At 37.2% G+C, this 18332-nt stretch overlaps 2 protein-coding genes across 6 annotated transcripts in view; one reads left to right on the top strand and one right to left on the bottom strand.

Annotated features, from left to right (window-relative positions):
• The first annotated feature begins 1536 nt into the window (after nucleotides 1-1536).
• LOC117923596 lies at nucleotides 1537-7857 on the top strand. The gene is made up of 13 exons (XM_034841963.1): nucleotides 1537-1567; nucleotides 1657-1711; nucleotides 2192-2459; nucleotides 2551-2625; nucleotides 3321-3379; nucleotides 3469-3604; nucleotides 4317-4413; nucleotides 4533-4599; nucleotides 5156-5254; nucleotides 5880-5969; nucleotides 6551-6705; nucleotides 6874-6975; nucleotides 7450-7857. Exons 3-13 carry the CDS (start codon nucleotides 2210-2212, stop codon nucleotides 7577-7579), a joined length of 1260 nt encoding a protein of 419 aa, XP_034697854.1. The 5' UTR covers nucleotides 1537-1567; nucleotides 1657-1711; nucleotides 2192-2209; the 3' UTR covers nucleotides 7580-7857.
• A 283-nt stretch (nucleotides 7858-8140) lies between these two features.
• LOC117923595 (protease 2-like) overlaps nucleotides 8141-18332 on the bottom strand; it is a 44003-nt gene continuing 33811 nt past the window's right edge. Inside the window, exons 8-13 of one of the 5 annotated variants that reach the window (XR_004652649.1) lie at nucleotides 15360-15425; nucleotides 15103-15151; nucleotides 13780-13903; nucleotides 10078-10184; nucleotides 8757-8851; nucleotides 8141-8669 (exon numbers count right to left, since the gene is read on the bottom strand). Coding sequence is in view for 4 of the 5 variants with exons in the window: in XM_034841959.1 (XP_034697850.1) it covers nucleotides 8820-8851; nucleotides 10078-10184; nucleotides 13780-13903; nucleotides 15103-15151; nucleotides 15360-15425 (378 nt within the window). In the remaining variant the exon portion in view is untranslated. Of the gene's footprint in view, nucleotides 8852-10073; nucleotides 10185-13779; nucleotides 13904-15102; nucleotides 15152-15359; nucleotides 15426-18332 lie in introns of all 5 variants that reach the window. The other 4 variants (XM_034841959.1, XM_034841962.1, XM_034841960.1 and 1 more) reach the window with 4 other exon arrangements.

Below are 18332 nucleotides of genomic sequence, written 5' to 3'. Positions count from 1 at the left end.
TCTATTTTATCTGCACACATCCAATGGACTTTCGGAGCTTGACCCAAGTAGAGAGAGAATAAATAAATACCAAGAAGATATTAAAATAAACAATATCCATGCTGGTATTAATAAAGATTTTATTATTGAATTATTAACAACTTAAACCAAGCAAAATAAGCATTTGAATGAATGAGGTTGGAACGGTTGAATTCCATTTTGGTACATCCTTTTTAAGCCTGAGGTTGAGTGGGGAGGTCCAAGTGGTTTAGGCCACAACCCTTTTCTTACAAAGGAGTTGTCAATTAAAAAAGAAAAAAGAAAAAAAAACATGAAAATTAGTTTGAATTTTAAACTGGCCTGCACCTCCAAATTTATGATCACTTGATAGATAGTACATTGAATGATTTGGCATGCCCCACTCCCCCAGGCTATGCTTTTCACCTACTTCTGTGTTTTGAATTTCCCTCTATTAATTTAGGCTAAGTTTGTTTTATTTACTTTTAAAAAATAACTTAATATGTAAGCAAAATAATATTATTTCACAAGCTATTTCTTGGGACACGTCAGAAATTGTTTTATAGTTGATGAAATTTTGACTTTCTTTCTTGGCTGCTAACTAAAACCAAAATAAAATTATATCACACATGGCTCTTGATAGACCTTTTTATCATCTTTTTTTGTTTTTTGTGAAAAATTGATACTGAAAAGTAAATTTGAGTGATCGAATATAATCAATATTTTTTTCACCTTTTTCTCACTTCTTTTTATCTTTTATTTTTATTTACTTGTTTTTTATCAAAATGATTGAAAAAAGAACAAAGAAAAAAGTCAAAAGGAAGATAAAAATTCTACCATGTTGAATGGGTATCATACCAAATATGTAATTTTACTTTTTGGGTTATTTGGCACTTGTAACAAAATCTCAACCATTAAATAAATATCCAATAAAAAGTTATATTCTGAATTTATCTGATGTTGATTGTTGCAGAGCAATCAGCACCTCGACGTTTTGGTCCCATGGAGAGTCTTATGAACTAGGCCATAAAAGGTTCCTGGTTATAAAAAAAAATGTATATATATAAGCTAAAATACAAAAACAAAAAGATATATTAGAGAAAACCATTTCAGAAATAAATAAGCTTAAAGGCATAAATGAATGAACAGATGGAAAACGTAAGTAGAACTTCCCATCAAGGGAAGGCAATGGCATCTCTAATGACTCTACTTTATCATAAATGGGCCTTTCTTTTTTCTTTTTCTTTTCTCAGTGTACAGACAAGATGAAAATTGTATCACAGAATTGGTAGGACAAAAGAAAGCAGAGGACGGTGTAGTCTGCATTCAATGAAGTTTGAATTTTGGAAATGGACGGAGTGCTTTTTTTAAAAGTTACTTTCAAATGTGAGTCGGGGGGGTCTGCTTTCTCCTCACGTTTCTTGGTTCCTGTGCTGTGACGCATGAGATTTGTCTACCTTTCAATCTGGTTCAAATAATAATGCAAAGATTTCCATAAAAGTTAAGCAAAAGACACCACACTTTTCTTGGCATGAGAAACCCAAATACCAGAACAGAAACGAACTGAACAGTATGTGCACTAACCGTTTTTGTTCTTATTCAAATTCTCTTTGTTCTCCTCCTTTTTCTAATTGGTGAAGTGGCTCTGCACAGATTCAGATTCAGATTCAGATTCAGAGAGATTTTGTGAGGGCTACCCGCCTTGGAGAACAAGGTGGGTGTGTGAAGATTGAATTGATGTGATTAATTGTGAATGCTGGTTTCAGTGATTTGTTGGGAATCTAGAGTTGAGTCAAAAGGCCCAGAAAATGATTTGAGTTGATGCTCATCTTCTTTGCAGTTTTGGGGAGTTTTTGTATCTGTGTTTGCATTGGTTGCATCTTTTAAGGCCTGTTTACTTGTATGATTTGTTGGGAATTTAGGGTTAAATCACAACCCAGAAAATATTTTGGTTTGATTGTTCCATTTTCTTTTCATTTCTGGGGGGTTATTAGAACTGGCTTTGCATTGGTTTCTCTAGAACAATTGCCCTCTTCTGTGTTGTTTGGTATTGAACTAGCTCTATGGATTTTCTGCATTCATTGTGAGAGTTTCTATGAAAACTAGTATAGTTTATGGCATATAAACCTTTTAATTTGTGGGAAGAAATGGTGGGTTCTTGGATTAATTCGTGGCTGTATTGGCACTTTGGCAGAGATTGAATTTTGATGAGATGGGGTGCATGTTATCAACGCTTAAGTATTCCAGGGAAAAAAGGAGGAGGTCAAGAAATGTTGGGGAGATTGTTGTGTTTGTTCCCGGATTGAGAACTCCTAAAGCTATGGACTTCTCTGGACAACTTGGTGATGGGTTGTCTAGGAGTTTGGTGGAGCGCCTATCGGCTCTTAGGACTAGAATTGTGGTGATGGCCGGCGAAGAAGGATTGGTGCCTGCAAAATCAAGAAGAGTAGCCACAAGACATGGTTTGTTTAGTTGTGGAGTTGCCTGTAGGTTGTTTTTGGCTATGGTTATAAGTTTTTTCTTCCCTATTTTCATGGTTGGCTTGTTCTGCAGGAGGCTCGGCCATGGCTGATCTTCAGCAGGCTCTTGAAGATTACCTCCCAGTTCTGCTGGGACTAGCTCAAAACGGTATGTGAAAGGGCCTGTAAGTTTGAATTCTTCTACCTAAGCCACTTTAAGTTTGTTTTCTGTTGGGCAACAAAAAATTGGAGTGTCATCCTATTTCTTATATGAAAACACAAGTCAACTAAATGAGATGGTCAAATCTGGGTGGTTGAAAACGACGAAAAATCTTTTACGTAAGTGTGATTTATCTGAGTTCAAGTTCTTCGATGTACACTTGACATGCCTTTGGTCTCCTTAGCAGCTACGGGCAAGATGCATATTTAATAGAGTAAGGCCACTATTCCTAACAGAAGGATTGCCCATGGTCATAGTTTATTTAGCCTGACTATGAATTTGGTTCTTTCAAACGATTGGGTAGTGAGACTAGGAATTAAACAAAATGGAACAAAGAAGAAGATATAGTCTGCAAAATTATCATAATGAATTTTCGTAGGAAAAAAGCTCAGTTGTTTTTACAGGATCAGAGCTACATTACACTCGCACGATCTTTTTATTGGTATTAGAAGTCCTTTATTTGCATTGTTATGCCTGTTTTACACTATGGTTAGGCCACCAATGCTATTCCTAAACCCCATCCTTGCTGAGAGCCAAGTAGGTATCCCCCACTTTGAGGGGAGATTTCCAAGACTTCAATTTTTTTTGGGTGTTTACGCCTGTTTAAGATGAACTCTGATTGTTTCCTCAACCACATTATTCAGCACACCAGCTACAACATAAATTGCAATTTGTTTGGATAAATCAGGAAGATGACACAGAGGTAAGACACCATCACACCAGCATCTGGACCCCTGACTTGATCCATGTGACTACTTAAATTTCCTTGTCTGAATCAGATTGAATTTTCAGGAGACGGCCATGTCAAATTGTTGGTATGAAGTACTCTCGGTTTTGCACTTGATGGCCATGCTATCCTTATTGCAGGCTAACTTATTGCTTCTTCCCAAAACACCTGCTGATGGTTACCAGTCAACATTATCAGAAGGTGAGGATATATTGTGAATGGTGCTCCGGTTCCTCTTTAGTTTTTGTTAGTTTTGGTAATAATGAACTGAGGAAACACACATCCTAAAATGGTATCTTCCTAGGATGAGTTTGAACGTTTTAATGAACTTACAGAATTGTCTGTTCTTCACTGTTCTACTTCATTAGGTTCATTAGGTTCATTTTTGCCATCTTAATGGGTTTTCCATGCCATTAGTGTTCTCTTAAAAAGCTTAAATTGTAAGGATTCGACTCTTATTGTATATCATGCTCTTAACACCTCCTCATGTGCAGCTTAATTCCTTAACATGAGAGGCATCCCAAATAATTAGAGACCTTTTGTTAAGTAGAGCTCTGATACCATATTGAACCCAAGAGCTTAGACTGTTAGGATTTCGACCCAATGATGTATTTGGTGCTCTAGCAGAAACCAAAATCAGAAAATTCACACTCCTAGAGAGTATTAGTTGTGAAGTGTATGTATGATCTTTCATCCTTAATGCCTTTGTTTTATTAGAAGACCAACGTTGTTGCTTTTCTGATATACAAAGTCCATGATATTTAGCTTCCTAAGGCTCCTAAAACCGAGCTCTTTGTGTTTGGGTTGGTCAAGCTGGGGGACTCTGTAGGCTGCTCAGCTGCTCTTTTGATGTCTTGTACCATTTTCTGCTTTTGCACTTCATATGAAATACCATTTTTATGTCCTGTATCAGAGAGCAGACGAGCTTCCATCGATATTTTTCTCAAGGCAGCAGGATATTTAGATTTTGCTATCCAACATGTTCTCCCTCAGTTCCCACCTGAACTCAGGTTTGCTGATAGACTTCTTACTGAAAACTTTACAAACTGAAATATTCTGGAGTTTTCATGTAATTTTTCCAAAAATTTTCTTTGAAGGCTCTAATTAACTTTGGAATCACTTACTGTAGGAAAGATCTACCATTGGACCTGGCAGAAGGTGTGCTACGAGCTCTTTGCCTGCAAGCACTCAGTCAGGTTGAATTTTGATTCATTTCTATTGAATCTTTCTTTATGTAGTTTTCGGGTTTGGCATCTGACTGTTGCCTTTGAAACATATGAACCTATGCCATCCTTTATGATCTTTTTTATTGCAAAACTGTAAGATAACATAAATATATTGCAAGCACAACTCCTAACAACTCAAACCTGTAGAAAAATTGGTTGTCCAACAAGCAACTCAAACTTAGAAAAATTGGTTGTCCCACATATTATCAAAACCTCATTTAGCAGGAGGGCCCAAAGGAGGCTGTCCGTGATTTACTTGCTTACATACCTGTCTGTCCTCCACTTGTGGCGATGAGGCCACATACATATGGGAACTTTAGACATGTAGACCCTAGAGATATCAAATAAACCTAAGTCATTTATCTCAAAATAGAACCATGAATGCTTTGCGGAACAGAATGAGTGTGAGAGGAAGAATCATTCCTAGTAAAGGTTTCTAGTATCACTTACTTTCATATGATAAAATTTTGCATATGAACAAAGCTTTTACTCCTTTAGCTTAATGTCTTTGCTCTATATGATATAGGGTGTAGATATTCAACTTGGAATGGCAATTGATAGTGTTAAAGCTACAACAGCAGTAAAGCGAAGGCTCGCATGTGAGATGGTAACATATTGGCATCAGGTAAAAGGCTAAGCTCTGAACTAAACCTCATTCCCTGCCCTTAATATCAGACACCCAAACCCAGGGGTACCATACAAATCTTGTGGAGACCTTATGGTCCCATCTGTATCACATCAATGGAGTCTCCAACCCATAACCAATAAGGGTGCATTTGGTATGTGGTAATAGGAATGGAAATAGGATGCAATCAATGAAGGTGAATCATTCTACCATGTAGAAGAGAGGAATCAATATCTTAGTAAGAGTAAGATTTGATTTCCAACATAATAACAAAGAAATTTTTATTTCTATTCCCATTTTAAAAAACAATACAAACACATTAATGAAAGAGAATGGAATTAATTTTCCATTCCTATTCTCTATTCCAACATTCCAAACATGGCCCAACAGATCCTAAACATTTGTTCTCTTTTGAAGATGGAATGCGATCCCTTTCTTACAAGTGAACTTCTTTAAAAAAGCTTGGTTAAAATGGGAGTTTGGGATAAATTCCTACACATTCTTCTCAAAAGTTGGTTGTTAACTTTAGTTTAAGTACTCATACATCTTGTGGGTTCTCTTGGTTCTAACCCTAAATTGAGTGATTTGAGAATATAAGTCTATCAATTCAAGCTATTTTATGCAGGCTCAACAAACCATTACCGACTTTCCACTAGCAAATGAATGGGGGGAAAAGCATAAGCTTTTTGTCACCTGGAAGTATATTGAATCCAAGGTATATCATGCTTCATTTTTACAACATATTGATGGTTTATCTCACGATATTCTTGACCATGTTACCATCACTTAGACGCTATGCTATAAACCTTTTTGAACTGTAAGCTGATTATGCTTCCTCTGTTCTACTGTACTTGGTCCATGTTATTGATAATGAATCTACAAAGTAAAGATAGAAGGCTGTTTATTTTGGGAAATGGCATAAAGTAACAGAGTGGCATAGCTCAGGAATGAGGTGAATCTACCTAGACTTATTCATGCAGTAGTTGAATAGACGATGTAGGTGACAGCATGGCAACAAGGGTGACAGTACAACTTGAGTTCTTTGAGTAGATGACATAGGCTAAACCTTGCATGATCTTAATATTATGGTAGTTGAATAATAAGCAACATGCTTAAGCTGATCTTTTATGAATTTGTCAGTACCAATTATGATGTGTTGAAGAGAGCTAATGGTATATGAAAATTGTTTCCGACCCGATAACGTTATATTAAGTTGTTAGATTGCAGTCAATTAGTTGTTAAACCCAGATTTGCAGTACTAGTGTGATGCATCAAATAACTCCATTCATATGTCAGGTTGCTGCATACTATTATCATAGTTTAATCCTTGAAGAGGGGAACAGTGAAAGATCTCATGCAATGGCTGCAACCGCTCTACAAGCAGCAGATGAATTTCTCAGAGAGAGCAAGAAGGCCTGTGAGGCCTTCAATGAGGCACCTCCTTTATCAAGGTGGTCTCTATTGATCATTACATGAAGATTCTACTTTGTTTACCATAAATACGTCACTGTATCAGCTGACTGACTGTTATTTCACTACAAACACACTCCTACTTAATTTTGTCAAGAAAAAATGGGGACATTGGGTTTCCTTTTAATTAACTACTTTATTTCCTACAGAAATCCACCAGTTTGGGGGACGATTAAATACCTCCTAGAGAAGTTCCCCAAAGATGCTTCAAGCAAGGTAAAAGAGAAGCAAGATCCATACAGTCATGAAAGGTAAGTTGGTTAGTATTGATGGAATTTTTAGTCTCCAAACACCAAGGGCTTAGGCGATAATTACTCTTCAAAATAGAAAACAGTTTTTTTTACTACAAAAATCCGTTGGGAAAAAAATTTAGATTGAAAATCTTAAAATAGGATGACCTTTTTAGAAACAAAATTCAGGTATTTTTATTTATTTTTTTCCGTTTTGTCAAACATTTGAAAATACAAAAAATACACCGAAAACATTGCATTTTGCATAAGAGCACAATGCCTTCACATAGAATAGACATAAAAAAAACTGCTTTCTAAGTTTTAAGAACTATTATAAAAAAAATGCGGCTGAGCAAACCCTACAATTCTCCATTGATATTGATTCAAGAAGTTGGTTTAAGTCTCAATTGTGCTTCACTGCTCAATCTTTTTAGACATTAAATAGGATATGCTACTTATAATACGTGCGTTTATGCTGAATGATTTTGTTTTCAGGATCATGCAGATGGCTCCAGCATTGCCAGAATTTGCATTGTCATTGAAACCTGATGAGTATCGGTTTCCTCCGGTGGACCCATCGTGGAACAATGAGTTACAGGGATCAAACTTGCCTTCAACCAGGTGAAAAGGCATACAGCAACTCAGGCAAATCAAGAGAAAAGCCTAGCTGGTTGCCTTCGACGATCAGGAGCCATTTTTTCATCCTACCCTTATAGATAACTAGTCTGGGTATATCAGCAGACCGTATGAAAAATGCCTCCTAAAAAAAATCGTTAAATGTTCATTTTCTTGGGTCCCCAATTTCTACTAATTTTCCTAGTTATCAATTCTTCTTCACTTCAGTAACTTCAAAATGGTAAGGCTTAGGGAATGAGTTTGACAATGAAAGAGTAACTAGAAACATGAGATAAAGCCTATTTTTGCTGCTGGTTTTCACGTCACTTCTGAGTACTTTGCCAAGAAATCGGTCACGAAGATTTTATAACTACAATCCATTTTGTAGGAATGCAGATAAAGCATGGATCTGCCCTATAACCATCATTCCCCCTGTAAACAATGTGCCGTAATATGCAGCATGGAAGACAACACAAGCACAAAGATTTTTGCTTTCATCCACAAGTAAACAAATAATGCTACAAATTGTGATTCAATCCTAATATAGAAAGTAAAACTTGACTAAGTTCCAGAACTAAATCAGTTGTTTCATAAATTAGGAAAACAGTATTCTAGTAGTTTCATACCCTAGAGTCAGGTAGGATGTGAAAAAAAAAGGGGATCTGTTCTACCAGTGTAACAATAGTAGGATCATCTAGTTGATTATGAAATGAATAGTAGTAGTTGTGAGAATATGTGATTGCTAATCATCCACACAGCAATACAAACTCAAAAATGTAAAACCAAAATTACCAATTTTCTTCACCCCTATAGAATAGAGAGACTGTTAAAAACATAAATGAGAATAACATTTACCAATAAGTTGGAAATCACCTTCTGCGTTCCCATATCTTTTGACCTTAATAAACAACTCCAGCCTTTTATGGATGCTCTTGGTTTCAACTATGAAAAACACATCCTATGCATGACCATATATATGAATTATCAAGAGTTGATTCCAGCAACAATCAGGCCTAAGCTGCTGTGGTCCTGCCAAAAGAAATCCCTCCAAGGTGTAATTCCATCTCTTCTCCAAAAGTTATTTCCATCTCAGATTATTCCTGATGTAATGAACACAACACTGTGTAAGATGTTGCTGACCGTGTTTGTCAAGAGAACATTATATAATCAGCAGCATGTTCTATGACCTGATCAGCTTTGCACACGGCCAAGGGTAGGAACCATGTTTAAAGCCTTGAGTACAAAAGTATTTACGAAGGCCTCTTCTTTGAGCTTCTCAAATCTGCACCCAACAAAATTGCTTAACAAATAGAAAATATGCAGGAAATACTTGTACAACGGAGCTCAACATAAGAAAAATCAACCCTAGGCCTCTTTCTTGTCAAAGGCAACAATCAACAGACCAACACTAGAAAGCAGCTAAGGTGGGGGTCAAGAAGCCTGGCATAATTCCACTACTTAATAACACAATATGGAAGAAGATCCAAGAACTTCAGGAAAGGGGTAAATCAGCAGAATGACAAGCGGGAGACAATATGAGAGAATATTATGGACAGGATTCTCGGCATAGGAAGGTTGATCAGCAGGTAGTAGGTAAGTGCATTAAAAAGAGGAGCATTCAGATCTAAATGCAACCCCAACAGGAGATAAATTTAATTTCATTAGAGGAGAGCTTTCTTCATCTACAATGAAGATCATTCACAGCATCAACACGGGGACAACAGTTCAAACCCAGTGTTTCAAAAAGAAATGGGCAGTCAAAAGGTTCATGGTAGTGAGGTAGGATAATAAGTAGCTCACATAAATGGAGAATACCACTAGATTGAATGCCAATTAAGAAGATTGGGAATAATGTAGATAGAAATTGTACTCAAATTTTGAGAGTCTAGCAAAAGAAGTAATACTATAGGAAAAATATGCGAACAGAAATTTTGTATTAAAATAATTGTGAGGTACAATCTTTGTGATAATATTCTTTACAAAAGAATATTTTTCCTCTGATTCATTCACTTTGATCACAATCCAAAGGATGATCACAATTGAGGGTGTAAAGTGGTTTGTTACCGAATGAATGATGAAGAACACGTGTAATGTGCTTCTATGATTTCTCGCACTTGTAAGGATATTTTGTGAAGTCCCTTTTTCCATGTGAAGTTGTTTTTCCCAATCCTCCCCATTGAAGGAAGTCACCATTATTTATAGGTGAAATTAGAAAGTTAAATTTAGAATCCTTAAGATTTAATTACTTAATTCACAGAATTTGGCTACTTCATCATTGTAGTAACTTGTCTACTTCATTTAGAAAATTTGCCAATAATAGAATATTTATTTTTAATTCTCTTTTGATTTCAATTGAAAGATTTATTTCCTTTATTTATGATTTTTTTTAATGGGTAAATGAGAGAATATATTAAAAAGTGCTAGCAAAAAGGCGCATCAAAGTACACACGAAGTATACAACATACGCGCAAAGGCTAGCTAGATGAAGAGGGAAGAGAAAATACCAACCACCCTGAAAACCACCAAACCATGGCCCCCTAAGAACAATTGAACATTCCCTGGTGGGAAGGACTAGCACAAAAACACCATCAACACCGCAAAAAGACTTGTAAAGCCTAGCACAAAACAAAAAACATGCCTGAGACCTTCTGAAACCAAAAACCTGCAAACAAACTATAATAATAATAAATAAAAAAAAGCAGGCTCATAATGAAGGAACTAAGATCCTTCTGCCCGCCCACCCCCTCCCCTCCCCCCCCACCCTTTTCCTCTGACTAAGAGAGGAGAACAGTTGTAATTGATTGGGCATTCCAGTTTTCGCATCTCCCTCTCTAAATGAGCATCCAAAAACGACTTCCTCTTCCCCCTTACAAGCTTAATCCTACGACCTTTTCATGACTCCATTTTCCTCATAAGGGAGTTAATTTTCTTTTCAACCCCCGCCACTGGCAAACCCAAAAAGCTATTGAGCATGACTAAGTTATCAGGAAGGCTAACATAGCCAATCTTCTCCTTCTTCAAAACACGACAAGCCTCCATTGCTTTACTGGCCTCTCACTCCTCAGCCCTAGTCATCACATCCATACACGAGGAATCTTTCTCTACGCTTCTTGTGAGATCCACCAACCTCCCATCTTGGAGCAACAAACTTAACGACTAAAGGCCATGACCTGGAAACCCTAAGGGAGGCCCCACCCTACCCTACACACTTACCCGACACCATGAGAGGGAGACCCGTTCGAAGAAGGAGGAAGGTAGCAGGAAAACCTACCTTCTAACCTTGCCGCTTCTATCATGAGGACTTCCTCGACTCCCGAAACCCACTCCATTTGCACCATGATGCTGACCCAGCATCATGACAACGCCTAAATGAGGGGGTCGAAAGGAGACTCCAAGGATTTATCTAGCACTCCAATCCAAAGACAAGGGGGCTGTGGGGAAACTTAACCATAGGCCGCCCACTAATGGGCCTGCACTCTTAAGTCCATAAGACAAGGCCCAAACTTAGGAGGCCTCGTTTGATTCCCTTCAGACATCTTAGAGGACTAGACCAGGGAGACAAGGCTCCCTACACTCCCAGCTAAGTTTTCTGAAGTCCTAAGCCCTATCAACACAGAAGACCCAGGAGCTTATTCTCTAAGCAGTTCACTAGGTTTGAAAAAGTCCTACTTGACTTATCTTGTGGGAGATGTCTCTCCCTCACATCAACAGAACTGCTAGCCTTCACTTGCATGCTTCCTTTTAGCCCATTCCACTCTCCCTGCAGCGTATGAGCTTCCCTCCTAGTCTTCCCTAACCTCAGATTTTCTAAGACACTGCTTGGAAGCCACCCTTGACAACCATGGTGAAGCTTCCCACAACAGTTGTATAGCAAAAACAATTTCTCTTTCCACAACCATCAACTGTCTTGGCTTCTCTCTCACTGGAGCGAACAAGTCATCCAGCCCATTTCAGGTGCTGTCTCTCCTCAGTCTCCACGCCCACCATCACAAAACTCCCATAAGCATCACCCAACCTCTTAAAATTTAAAAAGTTATTTTCCCTACAGATAAGCTAGTAAACCTACCACCCTCACCCTTCACCGTAGTAAACATCTTCTCTGAGGCAACCAACATTTGGCCTCTACCAGTCCAACTGCAGCCTCTTGCCCTCAAACCAAACCCCAAAAGCAAAACCTTTTTAGCCTCCGAAACATCTTCAAACTTAAATAATATGAGAGTACCTCCCAACGAACACAACTACAAGTCTCCTTCCAAACTCCAAGAATATCGAGCCCAAAATTTCAACGAGTCCAAAACTATGACGCAGCTTGAATGACAGTCCCACCTCCCCACCGGACACTTCTTAAGGGACTCCAGGTTACATAAAAAACCTCCTGTCTCACTCTCTATCCAGAATGCATCGCCCAAAAGCCTCTTGCCTCTGTTCAACACCTCTGCAAAGGACACAGGCTTTAGCAGATTGCCACCACCCTTTTCCTCCCGGAGCTTAAACTGCTCTTTAAATTCCTCCACAGGCCTAGACTCAGGGATAACCCCAATGCTCCTGAGTTTAGAGGCAAGGATCTTCCAACCCCCTTGGAAAACATTACCCTCTGGGAAAACAAGAGAGAACCTTTTCTCCTCTATACACAGTTGAACAGAGTCAGAATCTTCCAGCTTTGTTGCTGTGCAACTGTATGCAGCCCCTTCCACCCTCATTCCACACCCTTCTGAAAGGCTTCTTCACCTTCCCTATAGAACAGTCTTCCATGCCCTCCAAAAGCCTAGCAAGACTCTTTTCCCTAAATCTAATCCAAGAGGACAATCCCACCCCCTCTCTACAATCTTTCCCATTGTCTTACCATTTACAAACTCCAACAAAATCTCAAAAGATTTCGAATCTACTCTAAACCAGCATCTTCCACCAAGAGAAGCGAAACCTTCTTCACCTTTGCTTCTTCCATCACCTTCCTTCTTCACCACTGCCCTCATCACCTTTGCTTGGACTACATGTTTCATAGGTTAGGTTGGATTTGAGTTGGAAACATCAAACTAATATCAATCTAAGTTTAGCTAGAGCAAATTGTTTAGGAAATTTGTTAACAAGAGAATATTTAATTCTAATTTTCTTGTTTGATTTATTTCTGTTCACAAGACTTAATTTTGTAGCCTTCCAAATTTTGTCATGTGTCACCCTTTGAAATTACATGTCATGTGTTCAATATGTATGATTCATCACTTGCTAAGCCCAAATTTTGTTGAGCTAAGGAGTTACAATCTTGAAGAACAATATAGTGTAATTTAATCCATTAAATATTTTTTATATCTACATAAATATCTAAAACAAATAAAAAAACTGCAAACTCAAACATTTGAGAGATTGGATAAGCTTATTTAATTATGCATATATTCATCCAAAAATCATGGATTTTGATGTCTAATTGGTAGTCTATCCATCAAGTTGTGGAACATGGACCATCCAATTGGCCATATGTAGAATCCTTCATGGGGAGATATCAAACTGATTTGATAATCCTTGACCAATCAAGATTTTAGCTAATCTAGACAATTTAAAAAATAAGAAAAAAGGTGTATATATGAGTTTTGATCGCCTTGGAAATTATTAGGGAGTTCAAAAGGTAGAGGACCATCACCAACCACCCTCTTAAATAATAGTTAACTAACATTTGAAATTATGATTCAAGAATTGCCCTAGAGACGATGTTAATCACTAAATATATAAGCTGATTTTTGGGAAAGAGAGACAAACTAGCTAACTAAGAATTGGTATTAGACCAAAAATAGATGCTTAGTTTATTGACTTCATTTTTATGTCATTTTATAATTCTAGAATTTGAATAGAGGAGAATTGCATTGAAATAAAGACTTACGTAAAGTACAGTTCCTACCATGATGGCAAGTGTGTGCCTCCACATAAAATATAAAATAATATCATGTCTGATTTTTTCCAATCTTCATTTGATAAATAATTTGGAATTAATACTCTTAAAGTGAACTATTTGAACATTTTGTCTTTCCTTTTCATACAGCTTAACCCTTTTATGAGCTGCCTTCATGCTATTCCTGTCTATATTTCTAGATTTTTGAAGCCATGCAAGATCTTACTTTTTATCTCTGTAACCAATGCATTCTTATCAAAACTCTTTGAACCCACTTTCAGAAATTAAATTTATAAATTAAAATTGAATAGCAAGTTATTATAAACTACCTTCCTGACTTTGAGAAGTGTCCAGCACCAAGTTCACATTTAAACAACAGCACATTATCATCCATCTTCATATCCCTCAGCTTTGCCACAAACTTAGCAGGTTCCGAATACATGACACGTGGATCTGTCAAAATATGTCATTTTTCAGATTAAATACAAAGAAAGGAATACTTACATTATATAACCAGAACTAGACATGCAATCCTCCCTTCATATTCCGTGTCCAAACCATATTAGTAAAATCAGCTACCACTCATTATTTTGCGTAGTGAATCAAAATATTCTGTTGAGCTCACATGCCCAGGCATTAACTTAATGACATGGCAACTAGCATTTTGAATATCTGAAGAATTCTCAAACTTTGAGCTAACATTGAAGTTCTTATAAATTTGAATATTTAATTGTGCAATAGAACATAATGGTGGTATAACACATAAATCATCAAATGTTTATCAGACACTACCACATAGAATAGATTATAGTTGGATTCATAAGATAACTTGCCAATTGCAGTAATGAAATAAAATGTGTTTGGAAGTATAAAAGACTGGTGTCCAAAGTAGCATGGAGGGGAATAAAGTACATAAAGTAAAAATACTTGTTTACCTTTAACAAGATAAAAGAATAAAGAGCAAAAAGTCTCATCCAATGTGTTACCACAAGGAGAACCAACATAAATGCAAACTTACACTACTTCTGTGCTACTACAAAAATGAAAAATATTAAATAAAATAAAATTTCCATGGATTGGTTTTCCTCTCATCAGCATAAAAAATTCCTTATCTGATGCATTGTTTGTTTAAGTCAGCCAAAATAATAAATGGTTGGACTAGGTACTATAAAGTTCCACCTTAAGGGCATGGTCATTGGTGGTCCCTTTAGAAATGGGTAGAAACATCAATATAAGGGGGCCTGTAAAAGAGTATAACTTCAGAAATAATACATAAAAAAATAAAAATAAAAAACAGAAACAATCTATTAACAAAAGGACAAAATGAAAAAGATGTTATTTGATCAGCCCAGCAAAAACTAATGAACAACAAGAACCCATTTATCCACATACGATATCACATTGCTCAGAGAAGAATATATTTATAGATGTTCCAGGTTGGAGCCATTTGTTATGTATGTATATTCAAGCAGCATCATGTGAAACAAAGGCAACCACAGCATTTTTCCTCACTCCACTCTACTAGGCTTCTATACTGACAGAACTACCTGCACTGATAATGAAGAAACTGAAATTGCCAAACCAAAAGTATGACTCTTTTCAATCAATAAAATTTAATTTTCTTATAAAAACAAAGTGTTAATTATGCTTACCATTCAAACCGGCTGTCACGAGAATCTTTGGGTAATTTTGAGCTTTAATCTGTGCAAATAAAGATTACAGGTCAGAACAAGAACCTTAAGAATATAAGTTTTGCAACAATAATATACATGAATCATGGTGAAAGTTGGCTATTGTAGGGTGCCTGGTTTATCTGATAGACATCACAAAAAAAATAAAAAATAAAAATAAATAAAAATAAATAAAAAAAAGAAAAAGAAAAAAAAGCCATCAAGTTGAAGCTGCTCACGTTATCAACAGGGGAATATGACTTCATGTAGAAGTAAAACTCCTCCTTCCGAGGGTCACCCCATTCCTGCAGCAAACAAAAATAATCATCAAGACAACATCTGACTCTAACTGCATTTATCATCATAACACAGCCACACTTTACATGGAAGAAAATATCACAAGGCCTGTATGCAGCCTCTAAAAATTGGTTAAGATATTGAAGAAGAGGCTCAATTCAGATAGTTCAGGCTGATCAGGGACAATGTAAACATCCAGTTTGGTAGAGATATGAAAGTCCAATAAAAATATTCCAGTTCCTTGAAAGATTGTAAAATCAAACCCTAAAATTTTGCTTACCTAACCATATTGAGAGGAGTAAAAACTGAATGATAATATCAACCCACTACATCCTTTTTTTAACATAAAACTGAATGATAATATCAACCCACTACGTCCTTTTTTTAACATATAACACACACATTGATAAGTTTTATGATTGTAATTAACCATTGAGCTCATTTTTGGCCCTGAAGATCAAGTGAAAACATAACCTGATATCCAATAAGCCACTAATCCTCGAATAAAAATAGGATATACCCCAAGAACACAACCATACACGCATATGAATTACGTTCTGGTCATGTATATACCACATCTTAACATACACGTGTACATCAGATATGTATAATTGTCCATGTTGAAATGAAATTTTGATTTATTCACATTCTATACATACAAGAATTCCATATTAAACACATCCAATGCGTTGAAAGAGAGAGAGAGAAAACCTTAATTCTCATTCATATATTAACTTCTTACAATAGAGAAATATATATACAAGGCTAGGTTGAACTAACTACCATATATGTGACCTATATTAAGAAAGGAAAGAAAGATTGTACACTATAAATACATTATATTCAACACTCCCCCTCAAATTGGAGCATATATGTCATATGCACCAAGCTTGTTACAAATGTATTTAATCCTAGGACCTCTGAGAGATTTAGTGAAGATGCCTGCTAGTTGATCATTTGAATTAACAAAACTTGTAGCAACACACCTTGATGTGATCTTCTCTCTAATGAAATGACAATCAACTTCAATATGTTTGGTATTTTCATGAAAATCTGGATTGGATGCAATATGTAATGCGGCTTGATTGTCACAGACTAGCTTTATCTGTTCATCTTTTCCAAATCTCAATTCCTGAAGGAGTTGCCTCAACCATATGAGTTCACATGTTGCCAAAGCCATAGCTCGATACTCAGCTTCGACGCTTGATCTGGCCACTACATCTTGTTTGTTACTCATTAAGTTACCTCCAATAAAAACACAATACCCTGAGGTGAAACGCTTATCTGAGGGTGAACCAGCCCAGTTTGCATTTGTGTAACCAACAATTTGGGTATGACCTCTGTCTTCATACAACATACCTTGGTCTGGTGTTCCTTTAATATATCGAAGAATGCGGATCACAACATCCCAATGGTTGTCACATGGTGACTGTAGAAATTGACTAACCACACTCACAGGAAAAGAAATGTCTGGCCGAGTGATGGTGAGGTAGTTCAATTTGCCTACAAGTCGTCGATATCTCCCAGGATCTCTTAGAGGCTCCCCTTGTCCTGGTACAAGTTTGACATTTGGATCCATAGGAGTGTCAACAGGTTTACATTCTAACATACCTGTTTCTTCCAAGATGTCTAAGGCATACTTCCTTTGTGACATAACCACACCTGAACTGGATTGAGCTATTTCAAGTCCCAGAAAGTACTTGAGTTTGCCCAAGTCTTTGGTTTGAAAGTGATTGAAAAGGTGTTGCTTTAGTCTTTGGATACCCTCTTGATCACTGCCTGTAATGACAATGTCATCCACATAAACTACCAAATAGATGCACTGGTTTGAAGAGTTATGATGATAGAAAACTGAATGATCTGCTTCACTCCGAAGCATTCCAAACTCTTGAACAACTAAACTAAAATGTCCAAACCATGCCCGAGGAGACTGTTTCAAGCCATATAGAGAGCGACGTAACTTGCACACTAAACTAGACTCCCCTTGAGCAACAAAACCAGGTGGTTGCTCCATATACACTTCCTCGAGAAGTTCACTATGAAGGAAAACATTCTTAATATCCAACTGATAAAGAGGCCAATGACACATAACTGCCATGGAGAGAAATAAGCGAACAGAAGCAATCTTGGCAACAGGAGAGAATGTGTCACCATAGTCACAACCATAAATCTGAGTATAACCTTTAACAACCAAGCGGGCCTTAAGGTGATCAGCCTGACCATCAGGACCAACTTTAACAGTGTAGACCCAACGACATCCAACTGTAGATTGACCAGGAGGTAAAGAAACAAGATCCCATGTGCCATTGGAGTGCAGAGCAACCATTTCATCAACCATTGCATGTCGCCACCCAGGATGAGAAAGTGCCTCATTAGTGCTCTTAGGAAGAGAAACAGAAGATAAAGTAGAGACAAAGGCAGAATAGGATGAAGATAATCGATGGTAGCTTAAAAAATTATAAATAGGATGAGGATTACAAATAGATCGATTACCTTTCCGAAGAGCAATAGGCAAATGGTCGGTAGATGACAGGGTCGGGGTAGGAGAATTCGATGGGACAGGAGGTGAGTTCAGGTACCTCAGTTGAAGAGAGAGGAGGAGCAACAACATGATGTCGACGATGATAAACCTGAAGAAGACGAGAGAGCGCATCTGAAGGGGGGGGGGGATATATAGGGAAGTGGCAATACTTCAGAAATGGGAAGAGATTCAGAGGATGAGAAGAATGGAGAGTCCTCAAAGAAGGTGACATCAACAGAGAGAAAATAACGATGAGTGTCAAGGGAATAACAACGATAGCCCTTCTGAAGTCGAGAGTATCCCAAGAAGATGCATTTCGTAGCCTTGGCGGAGAGTTTGTCCTGTCCAGGTGTGAGAGTATGAACAAAACAAGTACAACCAAAGACACGAGGAG

This window comes from Vitis riparia, chromosome 10 (genome assembly GCF_004353265.1).
Source record: "Vitis riparia cultivar Riparia Gloire de Montpellier isolate 1030 chromosome 10, EGFV_Vit.rip_1.0, whole genome shotgun sequence".
In the NCBI taxonomy this organism is placed as follows: Eukaryota; Viridiplantae; Streptophyta; class Magnoliopsida; order Vitales; family Vitaceae; genus Vitis; species Vitis riparia.
Note: the sequence above shows the minus strand (reverse complement) of the source record. Positions and strands in the feature narration are given on the sequence as shown.